The 16016-nt window shown below is 33.9% G+C and overlaps 1 protein-coding gene across 1 annotated transcript; it reads left to right on the top strand.

Moving 5' to 3' along the window:
* The first annotated feature begins 2459 nt into the window (after positions 1–2459).
* On the top strand, positions 2460–4730 carry LOC116765990 (dual specificity protein phosphatase 14-like). The gene is made up of 4 exons (XM_032655643.2): positions 2460–2749; positions 3474–3702; positions 3773–3909; positions 4011–4730. Exons 1-4 carry the CDS (start codon positions 2625–2627, stop codon positions 4198–4200), a joined length of 681 nt encoding a protein of 226 aa, XP_032511534.1. The 5' UTR covers positions 2460–2624; the 3' UTR covers positions 4201–4730.
* Positions 4731–16016: the final 11286 nt, after the last annotated feature.

Genomic DNA, 16016 nt, shown 5'->3' with positions numbered 1-16016 from the left:
TTTAAATTTATTGGAAAATATTCAAAAAGAATCCTTCGATTCTTTATCGTTTTTAATTAATGTTTCGTTAATCATTTAACACCATTAACGTTCTGGCCCGCTCTCTAAAAACAAATGGGTCAATAGTCAAGGTTGAACCCATCCAATAATATAAATATAAATTTGAAATAAATGAAACTAATATTTTTGGGATTACTGTGTGTATTTCATTATTTTAAAAACTACACACTCCCGACGTTTCGGTTGCTTTGCAGCAGCCCTGATCACGCGCAGGCGAGATGTAGTTTTTAAAAGTGATAAACTACGCGTAGTTATCTGAAAATATTAGTATCATTTAAATGAATACTCGCGATAGTCTTAGAACTCAAATATTTTATTGAAATTTAAATATAGGTTACGCTTTTTAATTTAGACCGCGAGTTTTAGCTATAAATAAGAATCCAATCATATTTCCTATTTTCGTACTTAGTATATTGGCACTAAGGAATAGCTTTGTTTTTATTATTGTATGTTTTGTATATTGTATTATTGATATGATAAATGAAGTATAAATAGTATAATGTTATAATAATTAGCTCAGTGTAAACAATGCTTTCGAGTTTCCCCTACAACAAAGCTCCAATGCTAGTTAACATATTCTTGGTAACTGAAACCTATTAGCAGGGCCGGTTTTAAACTCAATGCCGCTCCTGGGCACCGGAAAAAAGTCCGCCCTATTACTAGAATTTTACTTAAGGGGGGATATACGTGTAGAAAGACGTTTTCATGCTGATTTTTTAATAATTTTTTTAAGGTATGAAAACTAATGTTATATATTGAAACTATCAGGTTATTTCATACATATATTTATATTTTTCCATATTTTACGACAATATAACTTGAAAAGTAGCGGATATTTCAGCTGATACACATCGTAGGTTGTCTTCCGACTTAACAGCTGGTGTGCACTATAGAAGCTATAATTTTTATGTAAAATCAATGGCACAGAAAAATTCATTTTCTTTTTACAATTACGCTGAATATAGACCTCCATCATAAGGGACATTTTTATTTAAACAATTTTTCTGTGCTATTGATAAGTTATATTGTTGTTTAATACGAATAAATACTCATAAATATATGTATGAAATAACCTGATATTTTCAATCAATAATATTAATTTTTTATACCTTAAAAAATTTTATAAAAATCAGCATGAAAACGGCCTTCTACACGTATTTTCCCCCTTAAACTTATAGTTTATGTATTTCATTTTTAAAAATTAAAATAACTAATTTATTGCAGAAACTTTTTTATATTATATATTCTAAAAAACATAAATAAATATTTGTTTTATTATTTAATAGAAAAATCGATTATTATTTGAAATCTTCAAGGAAACAAATTGATTAAATCATTTTGATTATTAATTTTTACTAAAAAAGTGCCAAAATTACAATTCATAAATAATGAATGAATTGAATTTCTTGAATTATCAATTAAACAAAAAATTATAAATTAATAGAATTAATTAATTATATTGGGGAATCTCGATAAAACTAAAAAAAAAAAATTTTATTACTTTCAAAATTTTGCCGCCCTAAAACATTTGCCGCCCTGGGCACTTGCCCCGACTGCCCCTAGTGTAAATCCACCGCTGCCTATTAGGGGACACCGTCAAACGTTCGTGTACATAAGCAAATATATTTCTAGATACATATACATTTCCTTGTCTCTCTGTAAACAGAAAATTGAGTTTTGTCATTTGATAAATAAACATATTTTATAGGTGCTCGATATGTCAAATGTAACGATCAATCTCATGGCTATCTATGAGAAGGGTTTTATGGAAGTGGAGTAAAATGCACTCCACGTTTTTACTGTGACAATGAAATAACTATTCTGTTAATAACTTAAATTTTATTTTTAGGTAATTAAACATGATTGATTGTTTTTTCTTCTGATTTAAATATAAACTGTTTGTAATTATACATTATTTTCTGATTTTTGGTTCGGGTAGCTATTATTTTAATTTTTGTTAAATTATTATCTATTATATTAATTTAAACTAGGGCGCAGACCAATCAGATTTCTTAAATCCAAACATACTTATACTCTTTCCAAATATACGCCCTCATCTCGTCTGCCCGCGATCACGGTTGCTGCAAAGGAACCTTAACGTCGGGAATATGTAGATACAGAACAATAATAATGAAAAATTTAGTTTTATTTCAATTTAAATATAAAATCTTAGCTTTATTTTATGGGATATCGCAGTAACTTTAATTACTCGGTAGCGCTGCTATTCAAAGATATGTCATATATAACTAGTGGGTATTCCATACAATCCACATTAACAGTAGTCCAATCCAAACCGTTTGTCGGATCGTAAACAAAACGGTCCCCGCCGTCCGAGGAGTATATCGGAATGCCGGATGTTGTGGGCAATCACATTCCGCAGGTGATCGGGGCTTTTCAGCTTCAGTGCGAGCCGGACTGCGACACGTGCGCACGCGCTCACTGCATACAAGCGAAACGATACGCGGAATATTTAAACGTTTTATAATAATTTGAAATTGATGAAATTTTAATAAAAATTTTCATTGAACTGAATCTAAATATTTTTTTATTATTCGTCTCAGTGAATGGTATTTTTTTTTTTGGCAAAAATGAAGGTTCTAACTGCCGAAGATAAGGTGGCGTGTGTTGGTAACGAAAATGAACCCAGAGTTAATGTCGAGACGAAGTTAACGAAGGAAGAATTAAATAGGTAATTTTCGCTAAATTTTAAATTGTATTGTTTACAAGTTAAGACATTTAAAATTTTAATGTCAAAATTAATATATGAAGTACAGGTCCAACTTGTCTTGTAGCAACACTAATATTTTTTGAAAGTCTTTATAAAAGTAGTTAGAAATATTTTCCTTATGTGATGGCTCGGTATGAGCGGCGTGAGGAGGCAAGTTCGCGCTAGGTCAGACGCGTTGGCTTCCCGCCAGGATGACACAACGCCTCGGCATGTTTACATTCAGGATTGTTGACGTTTTCTTTTTGAAAAAACTTCCAAATATGCGTTCAAACGAGTTCCACATTTTGTATTTACATCATACCAAATGATCTGCTCTTGTGTTTCTATAATTAATGAGTTGTTATTGTAATAATATTCTTGAATGTCTTTAAGCGCTACACAGCGTAATCCCTTATTTTATGATATTGGCTGCAAAACCTCTTTCCAACACATAATAAGTATCAAGACGAACGCCTCTCGTAAACTTCATCTGTCACATTCACACACATTATCTGATTTTTATTGTTATTAGAGTAATTGACTTTGATCTCATGATATGTGTTGTATGTGATGGAAATTTGAGATTACATTTAGATTTGCCATTGACCTTCTCAATTTTTTTATGAAATAAAGGATGTATGGTTTTTTAATTTTTGCATATTTTACAAAAAGACGAATGAAACTAAGAGAAATATGTTTTTAACAGAGGATGTCCCCTCGGAGTGTCCCGAGTTATAGATTCTGTGTATATCTGCGGGGCGCACTCCCTGCCGGGGGCGGTCAGGGATCTTCGGCCAGGTCTGGTGGTGAACGCTGCTCCAGAACTACCACCACCTCCGGAAGACTATGTACCGAGACACTATGTACCGCTGCTGGATACACCCAGCTCAGATATGCACCCCTACATGGAAAGGGTCGCTGACCTTATAAATGATGTAAGGAATAAAATTATAGTATATAAATACATTTATGTTATCATCACACTAACCTTACATTATGTCACAGGTGGTTAGCAACGGTGAGGTTGTGTTGGTGCACTGCGTGGCGGGGATATCAAGATCCGTTACTCTGTGTCTGGCCTACCTCATCAAATGGCACAAGATGACTTTGTGTGACGCCTATCGACATATGAAATTAAGAAGGTGAGACGGTTCTTCATTATATATGAAGTATTCCCCTGACGAATATTAAGGTATCAAAAATAATTCTCATGATCTGTTCTAATGAAGTCACCCTATTCTAGGCCACAAGTGAGACCGAACACAGGATTTTTCAAACAACTCATCAAGTACGAGGAGAGATTGTTTGGAGAGGCGTCCGTTAAAATGATTTATTGTGAGGCGATAGACAAGGAGATCCCCGACGTGTATGAGCCAGACTACAGGGCCATGACGTGGTTCAGACAACGATATGGACCCATCGAAAACAGTTGAGAAAACGAAGATATAGATTCAAACACGTCCACAGATATAACAACAGATATGACAACAGATATAACAACAGATATTTATTTGAACGAAATCATCATCAATCATCAAAACTAAAATAGATTGTAATGTGAACAAACAATTAAAATGTTAATATCAAAGGAGTTAAGAAACGTGTAAGAAAAATATTACTAATATAATATTATTAAGTGAGAATAAGAATGTACGTCATGATAAGACTGAAGGAAGATGATGATATGTCTGTGAGCTTATTGATGAATGAGAACCCATCATGACTCAGTGCTCGACATAATATTCTTTTGAAACTCGTGTGAATGTTAGAAAAAACAAAAAAAATCTTTAACTTATACAATAGAAATAACATCTCTAGGCTAACAGACGTGTAGGCAGTCTCAATCGGTTGTTGTCAGCTTATATTATAAGTTAACATAAAATATATTGTATTGTGATAAATTAATGCTAATATTCGGTTAGACGTAAGTTAAGGGGACCAAATAAATAAGTTATAAATTAAATTACCTTGTATCATTATTCACGGTATATATTTGGTCGAATTGAGAAACTTCCACCTTTTTGAAGTCGGTTAAAAATGCCTTGATATCAAAAAATAAACACAAACAATGCTATGGGATGATTTGAACCAATCGCTCCGATAGTTATTTGTTTCATTGAAGATAAGTTGTTAACCTCGTGGCATTGGTCCGGCGAAAATACACCAGCATACTCGACTAGAATCTACAAGGGAATAGACAAAAAGCATACACTTCCTGGTTGATGAAACCCAGTTGAAATATAATTTAAGATACACAACTATCTGGAAATAACTACTAAACAGAATATAGCGAATGTTAGTGATATATATTTATTTTTGATTAAATTGTTTTCAACAATAAATAAATTCCCATAAAGAAATATAAAAAGTTTAAGCTATCCAAAAAAATTATTTACGAAATATTACAAACATGCAATCTATTTTAATGTATTAAAGTTAGTAAATATTGAGCCAGAATTACTAATTTCCGAACGCGTTTTATTATCTAACGTCTCACTTCATAGGTCAATAAATATTTGCTTTGGTTTGTTGCCAGAATTGATTACAGTGTATCGACGTTTTGTTTAATAACTCTCTTCTATATACAGATATAAAATTTGAATGTCTGTTTGTGACGTCGAAAGAGTCCGGACTTCGTTTGCATACCGAGCATATTTTCGCAGGATTATAGCAGAGCTTATGGGCTGACGTCGCGCCGGACGAATCATTTGAGACACGTGAAGCTGTGTTTTAATAAAATAATAGAAAAAAAATCAGCAACTTCAATATCTTCTCGTGTTAATAATTTTTTTTTAATCCACATCATTAATCTTTTTATGTCTTGCACTCGAAACACTCGTCATTATATTTATGTATGAACCTAAGGGCCATTTTTTTTTCTTGGTTTGTCTTGGCTTCAGCTTAATGTTTTTTTGCCAAAAACTTAATGACCGTAGGTGTAATTTGGCAATGGCTTTTGTTCAAGTTCAATGTTTTGCTAATTACCGACACGTCCTGCTAATTATAAAACAGTTCGTTGAAATGACAGAATGTGGCGTAATAATTATGTCCGAAATAAAATTTGCTTAAAAATTCTTAACATTTTATAAAAAAGAATTGTAAAATATATCATTAGTTTAAATGGCTGTATCCTTAGTTAATTTAATAAGGTATCGTTGGAATATAAATTATTATTTTTGTCTTGTATTTGAAACTTTGTAGTAAACATCTGCGGGTGGTATTCAAGTCCTTGCTGGTAAGAGCAACACGTATTAGCTCGTATATTCAAGTTATTTATTTTACATGTTTTAATATGCTTATTATCCATTGAATTGTTTTCTTTCATACTTTTATTTGTGAAATTATTTTTGGCGTTTGTAATTATCGCCTTGACGAAGGTAGATATGATATTTGGATTAGTCCCAAACCTTCGACCTCGCCTTGTCGTATGCTTCTGTATGTTCAGACCTGGTCCCGTCATATGATTGCTATATCGTGAATAGTCTATAGAACATTCTAAATTAGATCTGAATCTCTCACCTTATTGCGTACTACAAGATTCTCTAAAAATATTCACAAACAAAATAAACACTCTAATACGAGCTGGCGTACCAAAATAAAGAGGGAATAAATTCGACCTTGTGTGAATCAACAGCTCTATTGACCCCGGCCGGTGGCACTTCATTTAGATATGAAACCAAAAATTCTTGACCTCCATTTATGTTAATTTTAGATATTTTCAGAGCGCTTTACACGACCCATATTATTTATCGTTTTCATCTTACTTCGTATTCAACAAATTCTCAGTAATTTTATTTTATGTACATAGACTGTCATTAGTGTATCGTCTCGTCTCGTCTCGTTTAGATTCCTGTCTTAAATTCTTCCGTTCTCATCATTGACACATGTTCTTAATATTGATTAAATCTTATAAATGTTAGGTTATACTGTTTCTTGTACGAAGCTATCAAAACGATGGAAAATTCTTCGAATGTAATTCATTTAAATCTTCATATTTAAGCAGTAGGTACCAACACAAAAATACCTTAACCTTCAATGTCACGGAAACATCAAAAATGAGGAAATTATACGTTTGTTTGTATATTATTATGTTGGCAGACATGATGAAATGTACAACAATATATTTTTTTACGACCGAAGTATTCTTAAACAGTTGTAATTAAAACGAACTTAAGACAAAAGACAGAATTATTTTGGGCGAGACATTAAAATATGAAGTCATTGTTTTCGTTATAGTTAATTAGTTAGTTAGTTCGTCGTGCCTTTATTTGTATTCCTTAAAGATATTTGAGTGGTCATGATGTCGAACGCATGCACGTATCTTTCCAGACGTTCTCTAAATCTGATTTTCTCTCAAGATCATTTGTAACAGAAGTTTAACTGTCCACCGAGTGGCCGGCATACCTCGTCGGATTCCTTTCTATTTTTAATCTTCAGCACTTATAGTCCGGCTCGTTCTTCCGAACCCGCATTCCCGAGTATTTCAATATCAGAACACCATTTATATGTGACAATATTGTCCTACAAAATATAGCTATTTTTATATAACTTTTATACGTAGTTTATTCAAAGTTTTAAAATAAAATTCATTAAATCGGGCTTGTGGTTCAGAAACACGATGAAGAGATTGAGCATCTGATGTGAACAGTTATGGTTTTGCATACCTCTTGTTAGTTCTTCCGCGTGGGTTTGAGTCCATTGATTGATTTAAATTCAGGATGGATGGAAGACTACTGAAGACACGCTCTTCACCAGATTCAAATTGCACCGTTTTAAACAGCACATTTTGGGGCATGCCTTTAACAATTATATCTGATCTCTGCTACTCGAAGAAAAATTATTGTATTTTAAGTACCTATACGGTTTTAAACTTGTATAAAGGAATTTCCATTTTCTTAATCAACAAGTTGATACAAGTTTAAAAGAATCGTATACTTTTTTATACTCAGACCTTTATATAGAAAATTATTATGAGAATTAAACTATTGTATATATTTACATAAGATACGATAAGAAGAACAAGCAATAAAACAAATCGCACATAATATGAGAAGTTACCTGGCAAAAGGTAAATGCCAGCTGCGGAAGCTGTTGGCAGATGGCCAAATTGACACTGGCCACAAGAATGCGTTGGCCAAACAGACATTACTGAAATGTTAATGACAAATATCGAAAGCGTTTCATATTTAGGATAATTCAACGGAATGCCGCTTTTAAAAATGTTATTTTTATCCAAAATCTACTCATCGACCATCGTGAGTAATGTTTGAGGGAATATCTCTCAATCGCGACCGTAGACACACGATGAGTACAAAGCTAATGTGTATCCTAGTAATGTTTAAAGTGTTAAGTGGAATCAAGTAACTTATACATATATCCTCAATAAAATATCGGTCGCTAAAAAGTCTCTTATAATCAGATGATATTGTGACGACATAGAAAATATCAAACTGTAATATGTAAGTTATTTATTTGAAAAGAAATTCGAGGCGTATCGGAAATTGTATGTGAAAGTTATTTTAGTGAAGAATATTGTTATAAAAAGTCAGCGATATCATAAAGTTTTTCCAAAACGACTCGTAACAGATCGTAACGCCTTGTTTATATATACTTTAGCTCTCAAATTAATGATATTTATTAAAGCTTCATACAAATGTTATAAAGCTTTCATTATTATCGTCATTTTTGATGTAAAATACATTTTTGAAAACATATTATAATATATATAATAATTTTAAATTAATTTTTATCAATCCTCAAATCCTTACGTCTTAAGGTATATGGGATGGCAGTATTGTATTTATTTTAGGACAAAATAATTACAGTAACATATTAATAGATTTTAATAATAACGTATCGCAAACCTACAAAGTAATCTAATATTGTAATACAAGTATGTGTGTATAACATGTCTCGTGCCGGCAATACGATCATTATCGTCTGTCAATCTTACAATTTGATCTGTTCCGAAACAATCTGCGTTTATTGTAAAACAAACGTTTGTTTATTGAAAACGTATCCATTATTTAGACAGTGATTTACTTTAAATAAAAAAAATTAAGACATGTCCCACGTAACTAAATGTTAAAAATATGACATAAGACTTGGTCGTTTCTAGGGAGAACAAGTTGTAATAACTAATTACGCCAAATCAAATTTCCGGACGTCTGTATTGTTTCAAGCAAAATCAAAGAAAATTCTCTATTATAATTGTGTAATATGATGCTGAGATATATTTTTGTATGTATCCGATGTTGAATGCGATAGTGTCTGTGTTTCTGCTGAACGGCGTAAGTCATCTGTCAGGGGACGTGGTGTGTGGTTGGTCTTGACGTGTCCCAGGCGCCTCCAGGCCTGTAAGTAGGGCGCCGCATCCTGTCGCTTTATAGTCGCGGTGAACGTTTCTATTTGCAAAATTCTTAAAATTAGTTCTAATTATTCTCAAGGATTCATAATACTATCTTGATTAGAGACGGAAGCTTTGTTCCATTTCATGTTTAGTAATAAATTTTCACAATCGTTTAAACATTTCATGTTAAACTAAAGATAAGTTGTATGTTTATACGTTTCCTTGTTTCTGAATGTCTTAAGCAGGTCTGAAATAACTTTGTAACGGTATCATTTCCGTCACATTATTCAGTATTTTTACCTCATTTTTATTTCCAAATTATTATTTATTTCTTTGATTAAATATACTTACTGCGGTAACTCGTTGACTTTTTATGATGTTAAAATAATTCTTCTCCGTATCAGTATGCCCTAGTTATCGGACAATCTATTGGTTTGAAAATACGATTCAAAAGTAAATCAATTTCACCTTATACATTCATTATATGCCTAAGGATGTGTCGTCGTCTGTTTGTAGAAGGGTCCTACATATAAAGTGGGTCGGAATCCGCGGTAGGTTGTCCGAAAGATTTTGCCGCGCGGTTGTGCAAGCGACGTCATGCAAGATATGTAGTTCAGAAATCTCAAGAATGTCTGGTAGAATTCCTTCTCTTAAAACTATCTCGACGAAGGGATTCAGTTAACATCTTTAAGCATATTTTTTAAATTTGTTTTTAAGAATAACCAAGAAAATATATTGTATAAATTAGATTTTTGACTTATAAAACATATTTAGAATTGACATTGACTTGTGACCTCTGTTATTATAATAGTATGTTTATTAAATGTTTTTGCACATTATCATCACATACAACCGCGGAGGAAGATATTGTGACGATATCTGATCAAAAATATTATTAAAAGATTAAATTGAAAAATAGAAAGAAATATTTTTTCTTTACTTCGTGTAATCAAAGCATTAAAATCGCAATTTTGACATTAATTTAAAAAAACCATAACTATCTTAGTCTCTGCTGAATAGAAACAAAATTTGAAGTGAAATAAAAATATTTCAATAATCTTTATATATATTTATCAAAATACTGTTAATTATATAAATAACTAATTGTAGTTCAATAAATTATTTCATATAAAACTTTTTAAATCATCATCATCATGTATGAAACTTATAACTAATACGTCCTCGGAATGGAAGCGATTGGAAATAAAGATCGATTGAGAGTGTTAATGTTTTTACAAGTCACGAGATTTATCGGACGCCTCCAATGTCTTCTCATTTCGGGGAATCAAAGGAAACCGTATGAATATTTCAATAATGTCAAAAAGCATGCAGTCGTGAACATGTACATAACTTTGCCCCTGTTTCCCCTCTACTGGATCGGAGTTATTTACTTTTATTTTATATATTTTTGTCCTCACAATGTTTACATCTGATTAAGACATGTTAGCGTGTTTGGAAGAGAATTTATTTCGGTATTTACCGCTGAGGACAAACGTAAATGTCTAACAAACTGAATAAGATTTACAACTAAATATTAACAAAGTTTCTAACTGTCAAACTATAGTTAAATATATTATTATCTGCATTTTGGTTACTATTAATTTAATTTGCTTCCCTACTTCAGGCGCGACAAATTTTAAAACCTCGCATAATTTAAGATTAATTCAAGATACAATTGCTGAATAGCATCAGATACCGTGGAAACAGTCAGCGCTTATAAACCCAAGTAATAAATGTAATTTGTTGATGTCTAAATACAAACGACAACACTAAATGAGACAATCTCCTAACAGTAATTGTGCCCACGACATTCGCAAAACGGTTACAGCGTCATAAATGTCAGCGCATGTTTTTCTTTTCGCATATTTTTTGTAATTTAAATATCTAGGATTAGGTATCTGGTATTGGTAGTACGTGATCTCGTCGCAGACCTCAGGTGAAAGTTTATTTTAGGTTTTCATTATTAGGGACCATCCTCTTGGGGTTTTTCTGAACAGGTCCTGATCGCCTTATATTTTTTATCAATAAAGTTTAGTTAATTACACTTTCTAAATATACCGCGATCCCCGACAGCGAGAATACAGCTTTCAAATCGTCATTTTATAAAAGAATAAAGACGTAAACTGTATTAGACGAACAGAACTAATAAAATTATCTTAATCGTCTGTTAAAGTAATAAAAATAATCCGCTGTGAGTAATATGTGGCGGTATTTTTAGTTGATTTCCATCTCGATACAATTCTACGTAGCATCGGAGGTTTATTTTTGTGTTCGCCACACCTACATCTACAGAAGTGCGATGTTCAGAAATAACTTTATCACTGTATGAGAACAATAGTATTTTTTTTTTTATTAATAATACCTGTAATATCATTCTAAATCCGGTATAAAGCCGAGAGCCGCTCTCGTGAGATAGCTTTCCCTCTATATCTGTTCGTCATTAACTGCGTATTGTTTACTCTCTGCGGCGCCAACGTTATTAATACCCCGTGATACATCATCTATATTAAGTCGGAACGCGATGCAATTTAAATATAAAATACTTTATATTTGCCAAGAATGCTATTTTTTAATAATGTCTTTCCCTGCATGTCTTCGTGACGTTTCTATGTCGCAATACCTAGTGCGCGGTCACATCGACTTACGCATCAAATGTTAAAACAGGTAGTCTTCTGTAATTAATAAACGATATATTTCTTATTTCTTATTTATCCGTGTATATATAATCGTTGTGTTTCGTTGAAGAAAATCATGTTTAAGTAATAAAATAAAACTACTTAACACCTGGTTTATTTCATCATAATACATTGTCGCGGATATTTTTTTAGTTGCCGGGTCAGTGAACTGTGGAATAGTTTTTATTGTATTTATAAGAAGGTGGCACATTCTTTTACGTCAATTACGAAATCGAAGTCGTAAAACACGGTCCAGTTCCAACATGATTTTAACGTTTTCAGTAATAAACATGTTTATAGTTGGCGCGATGTCTGTATTTATAGATAATAGCACCTCTGATAGCAATTGTCCTGATAATTTTATTCTGATTACTTTTGATGATATCTTCTTGAGTTTTTATTTACCGACAGCAAAACCAGCTATAGATAAGGTAACGTTGTCGCTGATTAAACATACTGATTGTTTAAATGACAAAGACAAAAACAAACGATGTATAATAAAACAAGTAAACTAAAGGAGGAATTTATTTCGGAAAGTCAAAGTAAATATTGTTTTCACATTTGTTTAGTATGAGGATTTTTAATAAAATTGTGTTATTAAAAAAACAGTGCGTGGAGGAAATGAAACTTCGTACCGTGGAAATGAAAATATTAGGCAGGCAGGCAGGTAGGTAGGTAGGTAGGTAGGTAGGTAGGTAGGCAGGGGTAGACATTGATATTTAATGAACCCATTTTGTTTCTTTGAGACAAATCTTATTAACATTGCTTACAATTCAAAATTTATACCCTTTAATAATTATCATTTTCGGGTGGAGAAATGTAAAAAATCTATTACATTTACTATGGGATTATGATAACTAAAGTAAGAAGAAACCCGACAATCAATTGATATTCACAAGAGACGTACTTTGAGATAATCTAAGATCCGTCACAATTAGAAAAAAATTCTGTCCTTTAACATTATGTGTACATCAAATCCAACTAAAAAAATAATGAATATTATAAAAAAAAATGTCTGAACAACAAGTCCGTATTTCAGCTAATTTCACGACGCTCATACTGTTTACTTCGCTGCATAGCAAGAATACCCTGCGCATGTGCTTGGAATCTACCGACTCACTCTATTTCTCTCTCCTACTTTCTACATTTGTGTATCTTTTTTTCTCTCTCCCTCAGCGTAAGATGTTTAACGCAACCTTGTTGGAAATAGCATAAGAAGTTTCACTTCAATAAAACACTAGAGTGTGCTCAGATTTTAAATTCTGGTCAAGGTGCTACAGCTCAAACATAGGGTGGCTCAACCGGGGAAGTACAACCCTCTCACAGAAGATCGGCGTGAAGTAGTCTTTAAAGGCTCCGTTAGTCCGATGAGTGAGAGAGCCGGTTGCCTTTTTCCTTTTCTCACCCTTACCGCTCTCTCTTCCACAGTCAAGGTCTGCAACGCGTCTGCAACATCCCTTTTGTTGCAGATGTTCATGGGCAACGGCGACTTCCTTTCCTGAAGTAGGCCGTCTGCTCGTTTGTTACTTTTAATATAAAATAAAGAAACTATTCAAAATGCTCACGAAAATTTACATCGACTATAACGAGGCAACAGGAATTATATAAAAAAATATATAACAATATGTATTTATAACGTGTGTACAATTAGTTCTGGTTTATTTGCCGATATCTGTCCTGTACGAATCCTTAGTGAGGTATAAAATTATAATGGCGGCGTAGGTAGACAATGACTAATGTCCGTCTCCAGCTCGTATAATTAACGAGGAGTTCGCTGCATCACTATGCAGTTGACCGACTTGTTTCTTTGATGGCGCGTTATGTGTATTGAGTTGAGGCATGCTTTTGATCATTGAAATTCCACGAGCGAGTTTTTGGTGAAACTTGGTTATTTGACTTATATATGCATATTAAACGTTGTAAAACATTTAAATTAAACACAAATCCAGTGTGACCTCTTTACGTTTTGAGCTGAATATATTACGGCAATATTTTTTTGTCAATGAAGGAGACGCACTGATATCATTTTATTACTCATCAGGTTATCTGATCAGTATCGGGCAATGAGTACTGTGATATTGTTCATAATTAGTGGCTTATTTGTGACGTTAGTCATGAAATAATTTTCTGATAAATAATTAATTGAAAGAACTAGTATGGATTTGTATAAAAAAACACAGGCGAGGATGAAAAAAGTTCGACGTCTTTTTAACTTTTATAAATAAAATGAAAAGCTAATAGCTTTTGTTACTAGCTGTATAAATAAATTGTCCGAGGTGTGCAGTTGCAACACCTCCTTTCATAGCTACTCGATGTTTTTTTAAATACATTATCGGAGTCTCATTTATATAATTAAAATACTATGTGCCTTAATAAAAAACAAAACATATTAAGGTCGCGTTTTCTTGCTGATATTAATAAGTAAACTTTGTTAATGTGTGTGTCAAACGACAGAGGTTTAGTCGAGTATCGGCTTGTATGGGGTTTTCCAATAGGGACGCTTGAACTTTGACAGCTGATTGCGGCCATGTTGTTTGAGTGACAGCTGTCAAATGCAGTGTGTTATATTCATTCCGTCCTCCCAAACCACCATGGCAGGTTACAGTGTCGAGCAGCACGTGCAAATCATAAAATTGTTTTATGAAAATGGGTCTTCAGTTCGAGCAACGTTCCGCGCACTTCGCCCGTTTTACGGTCGCGATGATCGTCCTGCCGAGTCGACTATCCGTCGATTGGTGGACAAATTCGAGTCAACCGGGTCAGTTAACAATCAGCCGGTTCCCGTGCGTCAACGTAACGCGAGATCTGCCGAGAATATCGCCGCTGTGCGCGACAGTGTCCTCGAAAACCCGCGGCAGTCAATTCCGCGTCGCGCACAGGAACTCGGCCTTTCGCAGACGACAACTTGGCGAATTTTGCGTTGTGACTTGAGCCTGCACCCGTACAAGATCCAGCTGACCCAAGAGCTCAAGGTTAATGACCATAGACAGCGCCGTGTGTTCGCTGACTGGGCATTAGAGCAGTTGGAAGTTGACGCCGATTTTGGCAAAAAAATCATCTTCAGCGACGAGGCGCATTTTTGGATGAATGGCTATGTCAACAAGCAAAATTGCCGTATTTGGGACGAGACCAATCCACACGAGGTTCACCAAGTGGCAATGCACCCGCAGAAAGTGACTGTTTGGTGCGGATTTTGGGCCGGAGGCGTGATTGGTCCGTATTTTTTCGAAAACGATAATGGTGTGGCCGTCACCGTCAATGGTGAGCGATACCGGTCGATGATAACCAACTTCTTTTGGCCTGAAATCGAGAATATGGATTTGGACAACATGTGGTTTCAACAGGACGGCGCTACGTGCCACACAGCACACGCTACGATGGAAGTTCTGCACGAGCAATTTCTGGACATGGTCATCTCGCGCGGAGGCGACGTGAACTGGCCACCGAGATCGTGCGATTTGACCCCGCTGGACTTTTTCTTGTGGGGTTTTCTTAAGTCGCAGGTCTATGCCAACAAGCCGCAAACCACCGATGCCCTCAAAGTCAACATACGCCACGCCATCGATCAAATACAGCCCGATTTGTGCGCCAGAGTCATCGAAAATTGGACCTTTCGTGTGCGCGCCACCAACCGAAGCCGTGGCGGTCATTTGAATGATGTCATATTTCATACATAATGGGGTCGATAGACCTTCCAAATAAAAAAAAAATTTTGCAAATATCTTTCCTACACGTATTTTTTTTTGCATTTTAAAGATCAAGCGCCCTTAATGGAAAACCCTATATAATATCTGTACGAATTTTAATACCTTTTCTAGTAATGTCACTTCTAAAAGCTGTTAGTCATTTTATTTTTTAATGTACTTATTGTCTTTATCTAATAAGCCTAACTGAACCCTTAAACTAACGAGTCATGAGTCCCGACGGGTCATTTAAAATTTATTTTTTTACGATCTAGAATCTAGATTAAGACTTCCTTTAAACGTTAGCTACGCGTCAGTATTGTTATCAAAAGGATTAAGTTATATAAGGCATTATCAAATGTAATGCAATGATATAGATAAAACGATGGCTTAGCAATAAGAACATTTGAAGGTTGTTTATTTTTAACTTTAAAAGGAATTACAGATAAATAATAATGCACAAAAAGTTTCCATGACATAGGTTTTATATCAGATAGAAACACCACAGACTGTTTTTGTCGGCCGTGATATAAGTTTTATTA

This window comes from Danaus plexippus, chromosome 11 (genome assembly GCF_018135715.1).
Source record: "Danaus plexippus chromosome 11, MEX_DaPlex, whole genome shotgun sequence".
In the NCBI taxonomy this organism is placed as follows: domain Eukaryota; kingdom Metazoa; phylum Arthropoda; class Insecta; order Lepidoptera; family Nymphalidae; genus Danaus; species Danaus plexippus.
The sequence above is the reverse complement of the archived record's forward strand: the minus strand, read 5'-3'. Positions and strand labels throughout refer to the sequence as shown.

Excerpts from the sequence above, each read along its gene's own strand:
- LOC116765990 (XM_032655643.2), top strand. The coding sequence starts at position 2,625 with ATGGTATTTTTTTTTTTGGCAAAAATGAAGGTTCTAACTGCCGAAGAT. Across the intron at positions 2,750-3,473 it reads ACGAAGGAAGAATTAAATAG|AGGATGTCCCCTCGGAGTGT; the intron begins GTAATTTTCGCT and ends TGTTTTTAACAG. Across the intron at positions 3,910-4,010 it reads CGACATATGAAATTAAGAAG|GCCACAAGTGAGACCGAACA; the intron begins GTGAGACGGTTC and ends ACCCTATTCTAG.